This window comes from Otolemur garnettii, unplaced genomic scaffold (genome assembly GCF_000181295.1).
Source record: "Otolemur garnettii isolate 467f Iridium unplaced genomic scaffold, OtoGar3 scaffold00054, whole genome shotgun sequence".
Classification (NCBI taxonomy): domain Eukaryota; kingdom Metazoa; phylum Chordata; class Mammalia; order Primates; family Galagidae; genus Otolemur; species Otolemur garnettii.
In genome coordinates this window covers 3249492-3267544 of record NW_003852449.1, presented here as the reverse complement: position 1 = coordinate 3267544, position 18053 = coordinate 3249492, and the positions used below count along the sequence as shown (strand labels likewise).

Below are 18053 nucleotides of genomic sequence, written 5' to 3'. Positions count from 1 at the left end.
ATGATTGCCAGTGTCTGGCTTACTCCATGGCCAGTCATATCTATAACTACCACGCAGTACTGCAGTTCTACGTTTACGTGTGGCTCACTCCCGAGTAGTCTGAAAGCACCTTACTTCAGGGACATTGCTTTTTATTTTTAGTCTTTGTCTTAGCAACGTTAGAAGAGCACTTATTATATCGGGCCAATACATAAGTGAATGAATGACTACACTCAAACTACTAAACAGTAATTCTATAATCCAACGAGCGGTATAGCTGATGGCAGAAAAGCTCTATACATTGCTTTTCGCGAGTTGTGTCCAGCTGGGAGGAAACCAGCGCGCGTCCCAGCCGCCTTCTGCGCGCTGTACACTGAGACGCTGACAATAAAGTTTATTTCAGCGTCGACGTGCCACGCCGTGGCCCCGCCTTGCAGGCCGGAGCCGTGATTGGTGGGCATTTGCCGGGCGGGCCGCCGTCCTTAAGCGATGATTGGCGCAGACCGCCGCCATTCCGGAGCGTCCCAGCGCCAGCCCGCCCCCTCGCCGCGTCGCTCCGCCTGCGCCGCCTGCTCCTCCTCGCTTCTCCTCTCCCGGCCGAGGCCCGGGGACCAGAGCGAGAAGCGGGGACCATGTTCCGACGCAAGCTGACGGCTCTCGACTACCACAACTCTGCTGGCTTCAACTGCAAAGGTGAGGCGGCGGATGAGCCCCTGATCCGGGCGGCGGTCCCTCCCTCCGCGCGGCAGCCCGTCTCCCTAGCGGGACCTTCGGCGGCCTGGTCTGCCCCGGAGGCCTCTAGGCACCTGCCTTCCGGCCTTCCCCGGCCGCGCCCCCGACTTCGGAGCCGCTCACCCACTCCAGGCTCCGCGTCTCCATCCTCTGTAGGAGCTTAACTTCCCCCAACACACACTCATACACACGATTCCCTCAGCACACAAAAGGGAAACACCTTGGTCTGTCTGTCTTAACCTTTCCACTCCGTGTAATTGGGCGATACCCCGAGCACCTGCTGGAGGGTGCTGAGTAACTTGAAGACAGCTCCCTGTCTGCCCGGAGCTACCCCTGGTCCGGCCGAGGGACAGTACAAACCCACCAAGCTGTCTCAGACCAACATAGTACACAGTGAAGTTCAGGCCCGGCGGTGGAAGGGTAAGCACCCATAGGAACGGCCTAATTACTTTGCGTGGGTCGTGCAAAAAAGTTAATAGCGGATGAGCAGAAGGTTGAATTGTAAGTATAAAAGTATTGGGGATTTTTGCAGCATTACAGTTTTTTTAAAGTAATAACGCTGTTACTATAACTCACCTACCTTCCTGTAGTCATTTCTTCTGTAGTTCTTGTGGTAGGCTAGCAAGTTTGAAAGTGATCAAGTACAACTCGTGATACTTAACAGTATTGTATAATTCTCAAGACCTTATACTGCAAGCTTGAATTGGACTTACAAATTGAAAATAATTTCTAAGCAGGATAGCAGTGTTTTGTTCTAATTTGTAGTTTTTGTGCTTCTAATTTGTAGTTTTTTGTTTTTCTACTTTAATAAGGCAGAGTTAGTGGCAGTAGGACCAGATCTGGATTTGAATCTTTGAATCTCAGTTTTCTCATCTGTAAAGTGGGGACATTAAATAACACTGTATACACTTAATGTAAGGGTATCATTACATGACAATAGTAGTCACAGTGTCTGTCTTCCTCAGTTTTGTCATTCAATTTCTCATATTTTAGTATTATTTACTTTACTATGTTATTTGCCATAAATTTAACTTTGCTCAGTTTCTCCTTCTGGCTCCCAAAGGAACTAGATACTGTTTTTTTCCACATTTATTTCATGTAATCTTCATAACAACTCTCTGAGGTAAGTCCTATTATTACGCACATTTTGTAGCTGAAGAAGCTGAAGTACAGAAAATGTAGGTGATCAGCCCAAGTTCACACACCGAGTATCTGGACCCAGAATTTGAATTCAGACCCAAATTTGAACAGATCATTGTTAGCCTGTGGCACCATCGTCTGTACTTTCATCTCCTGTTTCTGTCAGCAAAGTTAATTTAGTATTTTGAGGTTAAAAAAAATTCTTTATGACCTATTTTTCTGTAGTGAAGTTTTCTCTACAATGCTTCTAGGTGTTTATATATATATTTTCTTGCAGATGAAACAGAATTTAGAAACTTTATTGTTTGGCTTGAAGATCAGAAAATCAGACACTACAAGATTGAAGACAGAGGTAATTTAAGAAACATCCACAGCAGTGACTGGCCCAAGTTCTTTGAAAAGGTAACGAATTAGGAAGTAAAAGTACAGAGAGCTTTTCTAAAAATCTTTGTAAAGATGAGCTTTATAGTTACTATGTTCCTCTTAAGATAAATAATAACGATCAATGTTAAGAAAGCTGGATTTCGGGGATTTAGATTTTTTTTTTTTTAACCATATTTCTTTTGATTTTAGTACAAATTATATTTTCTCTTCTTACAGCTTTCCATATTAAATAAAAATAGTTTTCTCCAGAAATGTTGTGAAGTTTCTTAACTAAATAGTGGTATATATTCCATAAATGGTAAATACTTCACTTTCATTTGATGGCCAGAATCAGAATTTTTACAATAGACTAAAAATGTTGTAATAATACTGTCTTTCTCCTTAGAATCAGTGATTTTATGAATTAGAGGGATTATGTAGATTATACTCCAAGGCAGTAACCTTGGACATGTTTATTAACCGTCCTGTGCCTCAGTTTTCTCGTCAGTAACTGGTGGTAACCATGGTGTCTGTCTCAGAGGAGTGATTTTCTGTCAGTGAGTGATAGACCTGTTCACAGAAGGGCTTTGCCCATCGCAGCCCCTGTATGCCCCCTGTTCCCATTGCTTCTGCTGCTACTGGATTGTTTCCCTTTGCTCCTAAAAAATATTTATGAAATTTTCAGTGGGTTTCTTAAGACTGTGAAATATATTGTTAGGATTTTGTATTTGTTTATATTACAACTTATGGTTCATTCGTGTGTACGAAACCATACAAAATTCTACCTGTAGAGGGGTATTTGAAAAATACAGAAAAATTTCCTGGTCTGAAATACCTAGAAGTGGCAGTAAAGTAGAATGACTTAGACATAAGTGTATCAAAACTTACCCAAATAAATATTATCCTGCAAATTGGTTTCTTTGGAATGGTTATGTCATTACTTGAGTCATATTTGGAACTTCTCTTTTTAGTATTGACAACTATTTTGTACTTTGAAGTAGATTTTCTTTTTGAATCATAGCCCAATCTTATGAATGAGGGGATTATGTTTTTGATTAGAAAATGAGTTATGACTGAAAGATAACTGATTGATTAATTATCCCTGAAAGGATTTCCAAAAGGGAGTTCTAGAAGTTTTGACTATTACTATTCTGCTGGCATTAGATTTTAAGCTCCTAAGAGACTTATTTGAAGGACAACCTTCATTTGGATGTATAGCTTCTGATGTTTGTTTAAAATATTCAGTTACACCCTACTTGTGTATTACATGGCCTGCTCTATTGTGTGGCATTTCTGTAATGTGAAAGTTAAGGCTTAGAAAATAAATGATTTATTTGTACATACTCCTTTTCAAAATTGTCTTTTTTATGTAATTGTTCAACGTGTACTGAGATTGGAATTATGAAGTTTAGGTTCAAGTCCCAGATCCAAGTTGTGTAACCACTGGTCGTTGTCAATGCCTCTGGACCTCAGTTTTGTCTGAGATTGTTATAGATCAGTTGTATCCTGCCAGGATCCACAAAGGTAAAAATTTCAAAAAAGCATGATGAAAATAATTCTTTTTTTTCCTTAAATGTTTCCTTCCTTTGGGATATATAATCACATCAAAAGTGTAGTAATATACATGTTATAAGAGATGTATTCTCAAGAGACCCAAATAAGATCTCTTTCGCTATTAGAGAAATCTGTACCATTCTTAATTTCTTGATGTTTGGGTAATAATGAAACTTAATTTTTTTTCTTTCATAGTATCTCAGAGATGTTAACTGTCCTTTCAAGATTCAAGATCGACAAGAAGCAATTGACTGGCTTCTTGGTTTAGCTGTTAGACTTGAATATGGAGATAATGGTATGTTTTGTGGGGAATGTCATTTTAAAGAGGGAGTATGAAAATGTAGGGCACTTACCAGTTTGTTTTTTGGTCATATATTGTTTTACTTTTAGTTCATTTTTATCACAAGATGTTAGAAGCACTTTCTATTATGTTACATTTTTCTTTTAGAATTTGGAAATGTGATTTTCTGGAGACTAGTTGTCTTCTCACAAAGTAACATTAGTTTGGTAAATTTGCCATCTTTTCCCAGCCTGCACCTTAGCCTTTAAAATTAAATTGTTAATGTTCCAGAATTGATAGGGTTTGGGGGGTGTTTGCAGCAGGTAGTTCCACGAGAGACTGAAACATGTCTGACGTCAGTATACATGGACACCCCAGAGGCCAAAGGATATTACTTAGGTTGCGTGTTGTCTTATCACAGCTACTCCTGTTATTAGAAGCTTCTGCGTATTAGTACCTACGTTAAACTCACGTTTCTTCTCACTAGATCATTACATTTTGGAAGCCCTGCCAACATCCGATCATCTTATCTCCCCTTCCGTACTCTGTTTTTCATGTTTCTCTTTTATGGTACTGTCAGTTCTAGTTCTTCTAATCGTTTGCTTTTGAAGCCTTTTTGATCTTTGGCTTCTCCCTTTCCTTCCTGTCCTGCCCTCGTTGATCTTTTTCCATGTCTGTTGTATCTTATCTTTTTCGTTCCCACTGCTGTCACCCTAATTCAGGCTGTTGCCGTTTTGTAATGTCTTCCAAACTAGTCACTTGTTAGTGTCACTTCTACTCTTAACTGCGTGGCCAACGAAGCCACCTGAAATATAATCTGTTTTAGAATGCTGCTTACTCCTTGTTTCTGGCCAATAGCTCCAGTTACATATTCAGAAACGTCTCCCATTTTTTACAATAGGAATCAAAAGCTCCTTAGCCTAATATTTAAGACCTTCAGTGACTGGTGTCCAACCAGCATTTGCATACTCGTCATCGTCACCAAACTCAATAACACTGATTCCTGTTTATATCACTTTTTTCTCCCTTGAATTTCTTTGTTCACTTTTCCCTTGGCTAGTATGCCATTTCAGTCTGTCTGTACACATCTAAATCCCACCCATCTTTTTAAGATCCAACTCAAATTCTGTCTGAGTAATATTTCCCTCTGGACTTGGTAGCTTTTAACCTATGCCTTTTAAGTGATTTGCCACTTTATGTTTTGCTTCTGTCTCATCTGCCGAGTAAATTGTAAGCTGATACTCAGCTTGCTTCCTGCATGGTATCTATGTAATCTCTCACTGCTGTAACAAACTGCCACAAACTCAGTGACCTAAGACATAATTTATTATCTTATTTTGGAATCAGAAATCTGATGTAAGTCACTAGGCTAAAGTCAGGTTGTTAGCGGGCTGGTTCCTTTTGGAAGCTCTGGGGAGATGTGTTTCTCGGCCTCTTCTACCTTCTAGAGGCGGCCTGCGTTCCTTGACTTGGCCCTTCCTGCACGTGCAGATCCAGCAGAATAGCGTTCTTCAGTCTCTCTGACCCTGCTTCCCTTGTCAGCTTACTCTCTGACTCCCCTTCCTCCCTCTTACAAGGATGTGGCTGTTACACTGGGCCCACCTGAATGATCCAGGATAATCTCCCCATTTCAGGGCCCTTAATTTAATCATCTCTGCAAGTCCCTTTCGCTCTGTCAAGTAACAAGTACAGGTTCCAGGGACTGGGATGTGGATATCACTGGGACATTATTTTGTCTGCTACAGTACCTGACATACTTTATTGCACACAGTAGGTGCTTATCAACTTCAGTAATTATTTTAATGAATGCAGTATATGTGAGTGTTTACATGCACCAATTTGGAGCATTGGGCAGGTTTTTTGCTACTACCTCAGACTTAAATTTCAGAAGCATTATGGCAAAAATCTTAAAGAAAGCTCTAATTTGAGATTTTTTTCTTTACTTTCAATTTTTGTTCCAAAGGAAATACTTGTGCTTTTCTTCCTTTAGAAAATACATGTTTTAATCATAAGCCTTGTGGCCTTGGTATAGTATTAATTGATTTTTAGGACATTTAACAAGCTCTTTTTATTTATCCTGCTCTTGGTTGGTAGGAACTGTGTGTGTGCTCCTGTGTAGTAGTCTTCCTCTTACCAGAAGTGTTTTCCAGCTATTCTCAAAATAAATTCTTAGCACCAGCACAATGTATTTCCATCTTCCTAGTGTTTATTCTTTTATTCTGTTTTTATAATCCTTCAGCCTGCAATGGTATGTGCCATGTGATCACGTGCTCCTACCATGAAATATAAGTACACTTCTCAGTGATAGCATGGTTTAATGGACTTTTTAAAAAACTCATATGTGAAATGAAAAGGAGATCAATATGTAATTGAAATGTAAATGGTATCAAGAGTGTATTGAAAGTCTTAACCTACAAAACAAGTTTTGTTTATTCTTAAAATTTGCAACTATAGGAACAGACTTTTGAAAATTAAAGTAATAATACTATCCTTTGTCAGTAGGAGGTGCTGATGTTCCTTTGTGGTTTTACATTAATGTATTGCCTTCTTTTAAGTTAACTTATTTCAAGTCTGCTGAAACCGTTGGGAATTGCTATAATTTGTGCTTTACCATTCCTTTTTTTTTTTTTTTTGAGACAGACTCACTATTTCACCCTCAGTAGAATGCCATGGTGTCACAGCTCACAGCAACCTCAAACTCTTGGGCTTAAGCCAGCAGTTCTCAACCTGTGGGTTGGGCAGTGCCTGTGGCTCAAAGGAGTAGGGCGTCAGCCCCATACACCAGAGGTGGTGGGTTCAAACCCAGCCCTGGCCAAAAACTACAAACAAACAAACAAACAAAAAAACATCAATCTGTGGGTCACGACCCCTTTATAACAATGAAAATACATCAGGGCATTAGGAAGGTTGAGAACCCCTGGCTTAAGCAATTCTCTTGCCTCAGCCTCCCAAATAACTGGGACTTCAGGCGCCTGCTGCAACGCCTGGCTATATTTTTGTTGCAGTTGTCATTGTTGTTTAGCCGGCCGGGGCCAGGTTTGAACCTGCCAGCCTCAGTGCATATGGCCAGCACCGTAACCACTGTGCCACAGGTGCCAAGCCTGCTTTACCATTTCTTAAGTCTTTTGGTAGCTTGTCAATTAAGGTGATTAAGATCTGACTTAAAGGCTCGGTGCCTGTGGATCAAGCGGCTAAGGCGCCAGCCACATACACCCAAGGTGGCAGGTTCAAATCCAGCCTGGGCCCACCAAACAGCAATGACGGCTGCAACCAAAAAATGGCTGGGTGTTGTGGTGGGTGCCTTTGGTCCCAGCTACTTGGGAGGTAGAGACAGAAGACTTGCTTGAGCCCAGGAGTTGGAAGTTGCTGTGAGCTGTGATGCCATAGCACTCTACCCAGGGGGACAGCTTGAGGCTCCTGTCTCAAAAAAAAAAAATATATATATATATATTAAAAATTGAGAAAAAAAAGATCTGACTTAAATTGTTTCTTTTACTTTTTTATATTTCAGAGTTATAGAAAAATTGCACTAATTGTATGAAGAATTTAACATTTTATTTCATTTGCTTTATCCTTCTCTCTATACAACCCCCCTTTTTTTCTGAACCATTTGATAGTTATAGGTGATTCTCTCTTACCCTTACATTTAATGTGCATTTCCTAAAAATGACTTTGTTATATCTAACCACAGTATAATAATTAAAGTTAGGGAGTTAAGTTTGATAAATACTGTTATCTATAGCTGTTACTCACATTTACCAACTATTCACCCCCGCCCTCCCCCCAAAATCCCCAAACTGTCCTGGATTATGCATTGCGTTTAGTTGTTGTATCTCTTTAGTCTCCTATATAATCTGGAACAGTTCTTATCTTTATTTGTGCTTCATGACGCTGACATTTATTTTTTAGGAGATGTATTAGTTTGGTTTGTGTGGTCTTTCCTCACGATTAGGTTCAGGTTTTAACTTTTTGTTAGGAATAACATTCTTCTGAGTGGTGATATCAAGATCCATGATGGCCGTGTGTCCTGTTACTGGTCGTGCTAACTTTGACCACTTGGTTAAGGTTTCTTCACTGTAAAGTTACTCTTCTCCCCTCTGTAGTAAGGAGGCATTTGGAGCCCGTGCTCCTTAGACTTTTATTGGGTGATTCTTGCCTGAATCAGTTACGGCGGTGGTGATTGCCGAGAGATGCTTTTCTACTTCTGCCATTCCCTCATTTATTTGCTGGCCTTGCTTTGTACTGTAAGGAGGAGCTCTCCTGTCTCTCCGGTTTGTTTGTTGTGTAGATTTATGGATTCTTATTTTACTCCCTGGATCAGAATTCTCTTTGCCATCACATGTTTTGATGTTTGTATTCTTGCACATTTGGTGACGGGAGCTTCTTTGAGCTAACTCCTGTCTGGCTTAATTTTAAGTCTTGTATTTTTCCCTCTTGTCTCCTTAATAAGTAGCCTAAGATGCCATCTTGGGGATTAAGTGATTAAGTGCTTTTATTGGTGAATTCTTTTTAAGTATTATTTTTCAAATGAAAGTAATAAAATCTATCTTCAAAATTCTGAATTTCAAGTTTCCATGAAATAAGCTTTAGGTTTGTATATGATGGTGTGTTCGAAGTGTTGGGTTTTTGCTGTTGTTTTGTTTTGTTTGGGGAAAGAAAGGTTTGGGGATTTTATATACAACATTCAAAAGATCATAGGGGAGAAACTTGTTTCTTACTGAATTTGTCGTTATGTAACCTATACTTACTTTCCTCCTATTCTTCCCCAAGTTTAGAGTAGGGATGTCTATTGCTGATTTTGTGAGGATATTTTGTTTATCTGTGGTGTCAGGTATGAAAAGAATACATGGACCTTTAATTTGCTAGTCAGCTTTTGTTAGTGTTTGTGTATTTAATGTGTGGCCCAAGACAACTTTTTTTTTTGGCATACAGCAGAGGGAAAGAAAGGTTGGACACCCTTGTTTTAGAGAAAGCTATAAAGTGTAAAAGATTCTTTCCTCCTAAAATTTATATGTTTGAAATTATTTCCTTCAGAATTGTTAATAAAAAGTTATTTGTGTTCAGTATTTCAATAATCGTTTTAGCTTAATCAGATTCAATTTTATATTTTACTAGATTTTCTAAAGCAAAAATTGTGATTGGACGAATTGTTTTCTGCTAATACAGATTGAACATCCCTAATTCAAAAGTCTGAAATCCAGAAACTTTCCAAGCACCAATATGAAGACACAAGTGGAAAATTTTGTACATAGCTACTTAACACAAACTTTGCTGCATGCACAGAATTGTTAAGGATATTGTATGAAATCACCTTCAGACTGTGTGTAAAGTGTATGTAAAGCATAATGAATTTCCTAAGTAGACTTGAGTTATCTCATTATATTTATGCAAATATTATGAAATCCAAAATGTTTCTGGTTCCAGATTATTTCTGAGACAGGATGCTCAACCTGTAAATGTGGCTCAGTCAAATTTGGTAAATTAGCAGTGGTTATTTTACCTTAAGTTATAGTTCTACAGATTATATTTTTTGCCTGTTTTTATAGCTGAAAAATACAAGGACTTAGTACCTGATAATGCAAAAAATGCTGACAGCACAACTAAGAATGCAGAGCCATTGATCAATTTGGATGGTGAGTATATAAACGCATAAAACTGAATTTTGGTTTCTTATTTTACTTCTTAAATGAAGTCAAGTTGACTTGACTTTAGTAAATTATGAAGGCTCCATACAGCAGTTATGTTGATGTTTTTTGTCAGTTAAATGTGCTTTCTCCCTCCCCTTGTGGATCATTATCTGAAGTTAAGATGCTGTTCTTTGATTTGCTCCTCGTACTTTGTGGGTTTGATTTGTATTTAATCCTGGGGGGTCATTTTTTGCCTTCCTGGATGTATAAGATTTTTTTTTGATCCAGTGACACTCTGAGACAGGTGTAACATTTTTCATTATTTTAAGTTATTTCAAATCCCAGGTGTCTTTTAGTAATTCTTTCCCCTTTTAAACCTGAAGCTTCTAATTATCTAGATTGTGATGTGTTAAATATTCTTTCCCTGGCTGATATTTTGGGAGTTATCTTTTGAATGAATGAGCTTCTTGGACACTCCAGAGCTGTTGCTTAGAGAAAAGGTTTTGGGAAAATGTCCGTTTGAAGGTATCCATATTAAAACTGATAATAGCCTTGGGAAGAAATGTTAATTAAAAGTGCTACATAAATGGGCCTTGCAGAGAAATTTACCAGACAAGCCTAATGTGAGTTTAATTAGTCATTTATTGCGTTCTTCAGTTTGGCTTATGAAATACGGATGCTTCTTGACTTATAGGGGAATTATGTCCCAAAGTAAAAAAATCTTAACTCAGAAATGAATTTAGTACTCTGATAAACCCATTTTAAAGTTGAAAAATCCTAAGTGGAGTCCAGATGCTGCTAAGTTTACTATGGGGTTACTTCTCAGTAAACCCGTTGTACAGTTGAGAAGTCCTAAGCTTACCCTTTGTAAGTTGGGGACCATTTGAATGGTAATGGGAAAACCATTTATGTCATCAATTTGCCTAATTGTTGATGCTCTACTCTGCTTTATGTTTTTTTCGCTTGTCAGCAGCATTTTTAAAAATTAAGAAATTTGGCTCTGCGCCTGTGGCTCAAGTGCTAAGGCGCCAGCCACACATATACCTAAGGTGGCAGGTTCGAATCCAGCCTGGGCCCACCAAACTACAATGACGGCTGCAACCAAAAAATAGCCGGGCATTGTAGGGGGGCGCCTGTGGTCCCAGCTACTTGGGAGGCTGAGGCAGGAGACTTGCTTGAGTCCAGGAGTTGGAAATTGCTGTGAGCTGTGATGCCACAGCACTCTACCCAGGGGAACAGCTTGAGGCTCTGTCTCCAAAAAAAAGAAAAAAAAAATTAAAAGATTTGTTGTTACTAGAATAGTTGAAATGTTTTTCTTAAGTTTATGTGTTCACAAACGTGTCTGATTCCGTGTTTGTTGAGCTACAGGGGTTTTTTATTGTTACTCTTTTATAGTAAATAACCCCGACTTCAAAGCTGGTGTGATGGCTCTGGCCAACCTCCTTCAGATTCAGCGCCATGATGACTACCTGGTGATGCTTAAGGTCAGCCTCACATTCTAGATTCTTGACAGAAACCGTAGAGAGAAAAAGTCTGCATTTTCTACATACTATTGGTATTTAAATTGATGGCTGGTGAAAATATATAGTAGAGGAATATGGGGCATAGAGCAGATCTCATGACTTTATCTGTTCTGAATTGTCTAGTAATAACTCATCAGAGAGGTTTACTGTGTGCTCGCCACTGCTAAGTCCTTTGCAAAGATGATCTCATTTGATTCTCCCAATAGTACTAGAGGTAGAGACTAATGTCCTTTTTTAAAAAATACATTTAGGAAGAAACAGAGACTTTAATGTCTGAGATGGCACAAAAGTAATAAAACCAGAATTTTAAGTACTCTGATCCTATGGTCCATTCTTCAAATTCTGTGTAATCATTTCTTTTAAGGATTCGTGGTCATATTCATTACGATAGTAGAAAGTGGCAAATTAGTAGTGGTGGATTTGGTCAAAAATAGACTCCCAGAATCTCTTTGAAAAATAAATGTTTCTATCTTCTGACTCCCTCATCCTAGACAGGCCACTAGGTTCAGACCTCCACTTCAGGGAGCCCAGGAATCTCAAAGAGTCCTCTTTTTTCTGAGAAAAAAATATACTTCAGAAGGTTTATCCCTAGTAAATGTAAAAGAATAGTGAATGAATCAGAGGAGTGGCACTTGTGATCTAGACTAGGAAATTATTTTAAAGATTATTACTGATTTTTACAAGAGATTAAAGAGGTTTCGACCAGACCATGTGCATGTAAAATTACTTTGAACTACTTCATGATAAACTGAATAATTAAATTTTACTCTACCCAGAAGAGATTAAACCAAATTTACCCTACTTTTTAGAATCGTTATATATTAAATGTCAGTTTTAACGAGAGAAAGACTGTCCTATTCTTAAATTATTACAGTTTTCTACACTGAATCTGAATGTTAACTTGGATTTTCTCAGCCTAGATTGGATGGCAAAAGACAAAAAGTTGCTTTTAGTGAAATTTAACTTTTTCAAAGGCTTGGTCTTTACCCAGACAGTGATGTAAATGGTCTTGGAGCGGCTGTACAGTGTCAGGTCAGCTTTAACAGGAGCTTAGTGAGAAGGGAACGGACAGTGCAGAGCATATTGGGGGCACTTTTCTCAGACTTTGAAACCCAATGGGAGAAAGTATAAATCAGCTACAACACAAAGCTTTATAAAATTCTAATCCAAGCTGCATATTTGTCTGCTTTGAGTTATTTTAAGAGGTATTCAAATAATACATAATATGGAAAACATCTTAGTAGGTTTGCCAACTATAAGAATCAGTGTATTAACTGGCCGTCAGACTGTCAGATACATTTGCAGTCACTGTTAAAGGATGTTTTAATGCACTTTTTAAAATACAGCATTTGGTGTTTATTAAAAATAATTTTTTTAAGTTTTCACTTATTTTGGAGTTGGAATTGTCATCTCTGTAATTAAAATTCCTTTTTAAAAATCTTGTTTTTAAATGTGTGTGCACACATGCCTCCATAATGAGAGGCTTTAGTGAGTTATAAAAAACCACCAATAGGGGTGGTGCCTGTGGCTCAGTTGAGTCGGGTGTCAGCCCCATATACTAGAGGTGACGAGTTCAAACCCAGCTCCAGCCAAGAACTGCCAAAAAAAAAAAAAAAAAAGACTCTAAAAAACTACCAACAATGTGTCCTTTGAATGGTCTGAAAACATTTTACTATAGTGAAGTGAAAACAAACAAACAAAAATATTTGTGTGAAAGATTGTATGCATGCATCCATGAACAGAGTAATGTAAGGGAGTTTTTGTAAGGACAGGTAAGAATCTGATAACGCGCCTATAGCTCAACCGGCTAAGGCGCCAACCACGTACACCTAAGGTGGTGGGTTCAAATCCCCAACCCGGACCCGCCAAAACAACAATGATGGCTGCAACCAAAAAATTAGCCGGGCGTTGTGGCGGGCGCCTGTGGTCCCAGCTACTTGGGAGGCGGAGGCAGGAGACTCGCTTGAGCCCAGGAGTTGGAGGTTGCTGTGAGCTGTAATGCCACGGCACTCTACCCAGGGGGACAGCTTGAGGCTCTGTCTCAAAAAAAAAAAGAATCTGATAACGATGACTCTCTTCAGGAGGGACGGCTGGGCTTAGGAGTGAGACATTTTCTACTGTATGTAGTCTTCCATGTTTAAAAAGGGTTTTTTTTTTTTTTTTGCCAAGGGCATGTATTGCTTACTCAAAAAATATTTTAAATTATTACATCATTCCATGTTATTAAATACTAAAAGTATAAAAACTTCAGTTACAATAGCCAGCTTTATTTTTCAATTTTTAATTTATTGGGGAGTTTGTTATTGAACTAGGCGATTCTAACTTCACAGACTGAGCATCTTTATTTTCTTTGATCAGAAAAGAAAGGATGACAATTAAAGAGCCTATAAAAAGTAAAATCAGTATTTTTGGGTTTTTTAGGCAATTCGCATTTTGGTTCAGGAGCGCCTGACACAGGATGCAGTTGCTAAAGCAAATCAAACAAAAGAGGTATGTTTGTATAAGTTCTAAACTCGTTCTTAGCGAAAGTTTCTTTTGGTGTTGCCATTAGTTTAAACTTAGCTTGTATCTGTTTAAGATATTTGTTCTACATTAGAACAGCCCAGATAAAGATAGCTTCCTTCAGTGCCAGCGAGTTTGGTTCTTAGGCAAATTGAATGTATTCATTGGGGGTAGGGGGGGGTGGTATTTTTCAGTGAAAGATGAACTTCATGTTTATTTCACTTCATCCCTCAGAAAAGCTCCCTCATTAGCACATCCACAAACCACTGCAGTTAATTGAAAAGGGTTTACCCCTATGAAATTTACTGGATTATTGATCTAAATCCTATCTTCCTATTTCTTCAGAATAAATTTTCATTTCATTCAATTTCCTGGCATAAAGCAGTATGAGAAAGTAATTTGGTTAAGGTCCCTTGGTTGGTAAATGCTGGAGTGCTGGCAGTCAGTCTGACTCGGGGCCCGTGCTGTGCTGGGTGCACCGAGGTTCCCTGGGTGGATGTCCACCAGGTGAAGGGATAGAGGGCTGGATTGAAGTATAAGGTTCCCTGGACAGGTGACAAACAGTAGGCTAAGAAAGCTGGGTACTATGACTGTCTTCCTCTTATCGATAATATACTTTGGGGATTTTTTTTTTATATCAGAAATCTAAATATCCCTAACGTTTGATAGACTATGAGACAGTGCAGAGGTGTCTTACGGGGTCTCCAGCACATCATCATTCTGGACTTGGGTCCCCCACCCCCATCTTTCAATGTCTTTTGTCCTCTTAAGGCCTTTAGGCAGGCCCAGCAGTGTTAAAAGGTTACTAATTTCAGGGCAATGTCTCTGAAAGACACTCAGTTTTCTTCTGAAGGTTCTTATTGGCTTATTAATTATGTATGAATCAGACCACTGGAAGTTGGATTAAAGATCAGCTTATTTCACCCACACTATAGAACAGACAGTAAATTGTCCTGGCATAATAAAATCATTCATTCATTTAGCAAAACTATGTCTTTGGTTTGGAAGGCAGTGTTAATGAGGGCATAGCCAAATCTCTTTGCTGTTCTTTGCAAAGTAACATATGGTTTTATTTTCAATGCTCCCAAATCTTAATTTTAGTGTCATCTCAAAAAAACACCAGCCTATAATAATTTAGTGGAGAATTTCTTACAGTTTGATGTACTTGTCTGTAACTATTCATAACTAGTATTTGAGGCATGTGATAATTCTCAGGGGAAGCTGCTAGTCCCTTGGTGGTCTTTTGGCAGGGGATAATGGAGTGTCTGGTACCAGACTACCATATAAAGCCACTCAGTACAATTCTACTCCTTAATTTTGCTTACTGTACTTTCATACATGCAACTTTTTATTTTTATCTGTTCCAGAACAGTTGGAGCCTAGGTGTGTTTGCATTAATAGACAGGCAAGTCTTGAGCAGTGACTAAAGCATTTGAATAGTGACAGCTTGTAACATTGAAAGTATAGGCAGTTTTTTATTGGTGGTAATTTTATGCAGTGTAATCAGTGGCAAGCCCAGACTGCCTTATTTTTCTTTGCTAATATTGTGAAGTCTGTACAGTTTGGCATAACGAAAGTTACCATCTTTGGTTCGTTAAATCATTTAGTTTTTCAAAGTAACTTCCAAATGAACTATTGAAAGTTAAATTATGTATAGATAATCTATCATGCAGGTCAAAAAAATAGTTGTGTACATTTTAGATATGTTTGTGCAGTTCGTAAAGTAATGTGCTCAGAAATAAACTTTGAGGAAGGTAATATAAAAGTAGTCCTGTGTTTCTCGTGTGCTGCTTACTGTAGCTAAACTGGAACAGTAAAGCCCAGCCCAGCCTCCTTCCATGGCAGCAGTGACAGAGCCCTGTTACGGAGGATGTAGTGTTTCATTTGCTCTAAAGGGTTGATAGGCCGCCCAGCTTCCCAGGGCATTTAAAGGCCCTCCTTTACTAATGGGTTATTATATGGAAGAACTTGCTCCACCCCAAGGCAACTGTGAACAGAAAGTTCTTTGTTCCCTCGCCATTGCAGCTGAAAGAATAAAAGTAGCAGAATAGCTCACTGCTATTCACAGTTTTAGATGAGAATGTTTCTCTTAAGTACAGTCATTTTGTCTTTTTTTTTTTTTTAAAGGGCTTGCCTGTTGCTTTAGACAAACATATTCTTGGTTTTGACACAGGAGGTAAGTGATTTTGTTCACTTGGAAAATGTGTAAGTGGTCTTGCCAGCAAAGATTATGTATTGATACAGTGCTCTTTCCTTGCAAACAGATGCAGTTCTTAATGAAGCTGCTCAGATCCTACGACTGCTGCATATAGAAGAGCTCAGAGAGCTACAGACAAAAATCAATGAAGCCATAGTAGCTGTTCAGGCGATTATTGCTGACCCAAAGACAGACCACAGACTGGGGAAGGTCGGAAGATGAACACTAAGACTTCAGCTCCTCACCTGCTTGGTGCAGTTGGGATCCACGTACACTTCTGGCATGTGTTTGGAAATCAAATATCACATTTTTCAAGGGAGGAATCCCAGAAAATTGACGATGTTTTAGAGATTTACCACCACTGCTTTTTTCTTTAATAAAGTTTGGGAAAGTGGAATTTTTTTTTTTTTTAGTATGTATACTCTGTTTCCTCTCTTGTGGTTGAGGTACATGCCAATCCCCACTTGTGTCAGAGACAATGTAGATCCTGAAGTTAGGAAAACTTAAAATTTTTATTGGAATAATCTAGAAAATTTGAGAACTGTTACACCTTTGGTATTTATTAATGTAGTACTTTCTGGGAGTACTTCTGTAAAGGCATTTACAGGATCAGAAAATACAAACTGAATCATTTTAGCACCTTTGATATAAATAGAAATGCACTGATGCAGAGGTAAAAAAAATAGTGTGAGCACTTCTGTTGGGAAACCACAAATAACTGGTCATGTCCCATCAGTTCTGCATTGCCCTCGCTCACTGTGTCGAAGTTTATGATCCTTAGGACTGTGTACTTTATACTGAGCACATGTTTTAGTTTCTTGGCCAGAAAGAATCCATAGCAAAAATCAGATTTAGAGTCTGAGACTCTAATTCCTTCTTAGTTGAATCTGATCTTTTAAATATGATAAATGTTTATAAGAAGTTGCTGTAATAAGCAACAATTAAAATTCTATTACTTTTTTAAACTTGCAATAACAACCTTTGTTTTTAAAGATACAGTAGTAAAGATTGAGGTATAAACTTCACAAAATGTAGTTTTTTTGCACTAAAAATGTTCATCTGATGTATACAGGAACTTCTCGTGGCCAGTGCCTTTTTCACTTTCTTCACCTTTGCAGTAAATGTTCTTTAGGGTCCAGGTTCTGATTGTAAACTCCAAGTCCACCTTGACATTCCTATTTACTTCCTCCCTGTGAGGATAGAGTGAGGGGTGGGAGGTGAATATTCTGTAATCAAGTGACAACAGCAAGTGTCTTTCATTTTGTGCATAGATAAAGGCAGTTGAGAGGCAGCGGGGGTAAACTGGCCATGAATAATCGATTTCTATTTCCCTGCTACTCCAGGAAGCATCCAGCAGTGTGTCCACTTCCTTACCTGCTGGGCAGTAGGGATAGACCGCAGTTATCCCGTAGAGGTGAGATCGCTGCTCTGGGAGATACTCATCAGTAAACTGACCACTGTCTTTATTTACTGATATAACGCCGTCCCTGGGAACAGAAAGGGTGAATTCATGGAGAGTCAGTCACTAAGTGAAAAAAAGGCGAGGTTAGAAACGGTCAATTTCAGTAGCGAGCGATCTCCCAGCCTTTCTGCCGGAGGGGTGATGCTGATGCCACGCTGAAGTTGGAGAGCCACTGTTGTAACTGCTCTCAGCCCTGGCTGCACTTAGAATCACGTGGGGATCTATTAAAAATTGCCTGGGCCTCATGCCAGACCAATTAAATCAAAATGGTGGGAGGTGGGGTAGAGAGCATAGACTTTTTCCCCATTTCTTCACTTGAGAACTGAGTAGTAGTTTTAGTTTTCCTGTGCACAGTGTGTTCACATTTAAAAATCCATTTAAACCCTGTATCTAGTAATCTACCTCCTGGTGCCACATAGGGGCAGGCTTTTATTCTCTGAACAGGTTCAGAGTAATGTACTTCATTTTTAGCTCACGTGTTAACAAATAGCCCTCCACTTTTAAGCTGCTGGTGAGCAATACCATTAACTTCTGGGTGAAGTACAAGCATAATTTCAAAAGTGGTAACACTTGAAGGTTGTTACCTGTTAATGAGATAATGAAACAAAAGCCCCAGCAGAGGACTTACTACTAAAGTCAAGTTTTGGTAAAACAAGCAGTATATCCTCCAGAACGGTTTGCCTTCCAGGAGTGC

At 38.9% G+C, this 18053-nt stretch overlaps 2 protein-coding genes across 2 annotated transcripts in view; one reads left to right on the top strand and one right to left on the bottom strand.

Moving 5' to 3' along the window:
* Positions 1 to 456: 456 nt before the first annotated feature.
* RTRAF (RNA transcription, translation and transport factor) lies at positions 457 to 16294 on the top strand. Its single transcript, XM_003792143.3, has 8 exons — positions 457 to 672; positions 2129 to 2253; positions 3964 to 4063; positions 9595 to 9681; positions 11071 to 11159; positions 13620 to 13688; positions 15828 to 15876; positions 15965 to 16294. The coding sequence occupies exons 1-8, from the start codon at positions 612 to 614 to the stop codon at positions 16117 to 16119; spliced, it is 735 nt and encodes a 244-aa protein (XP_003792191.1). The 5' UTR covers positions 457 to 611; the 3' UTR covers positions 16120 to 16294.
* Positions 16295 to 16880: 586 nt separating this feature from the next.
* The window catches only part of NID2 (nidogen 2), a 61313-nt gene continuing 60140 nt past the window's right edge, over positions 16881 to 18053 (bottom strand). The window contains exons 19-20 of the mRNA XM_023514490.1: positions 17272 to 17384; positions 16881 to 17087 (exon numbers count right to left, since the gene is read on the bottom strand). Coding sequence (XP_023370258.1) covers positions 17077 to 17087; positions 17272 to 17384 — 124 coding nt within the window. The 3' untranslated portion in view covers positions 16881 to 17076. The remainder of the gene's footprint in view (positions 17088 to 17271; positions 17385 to 18053) is intronic.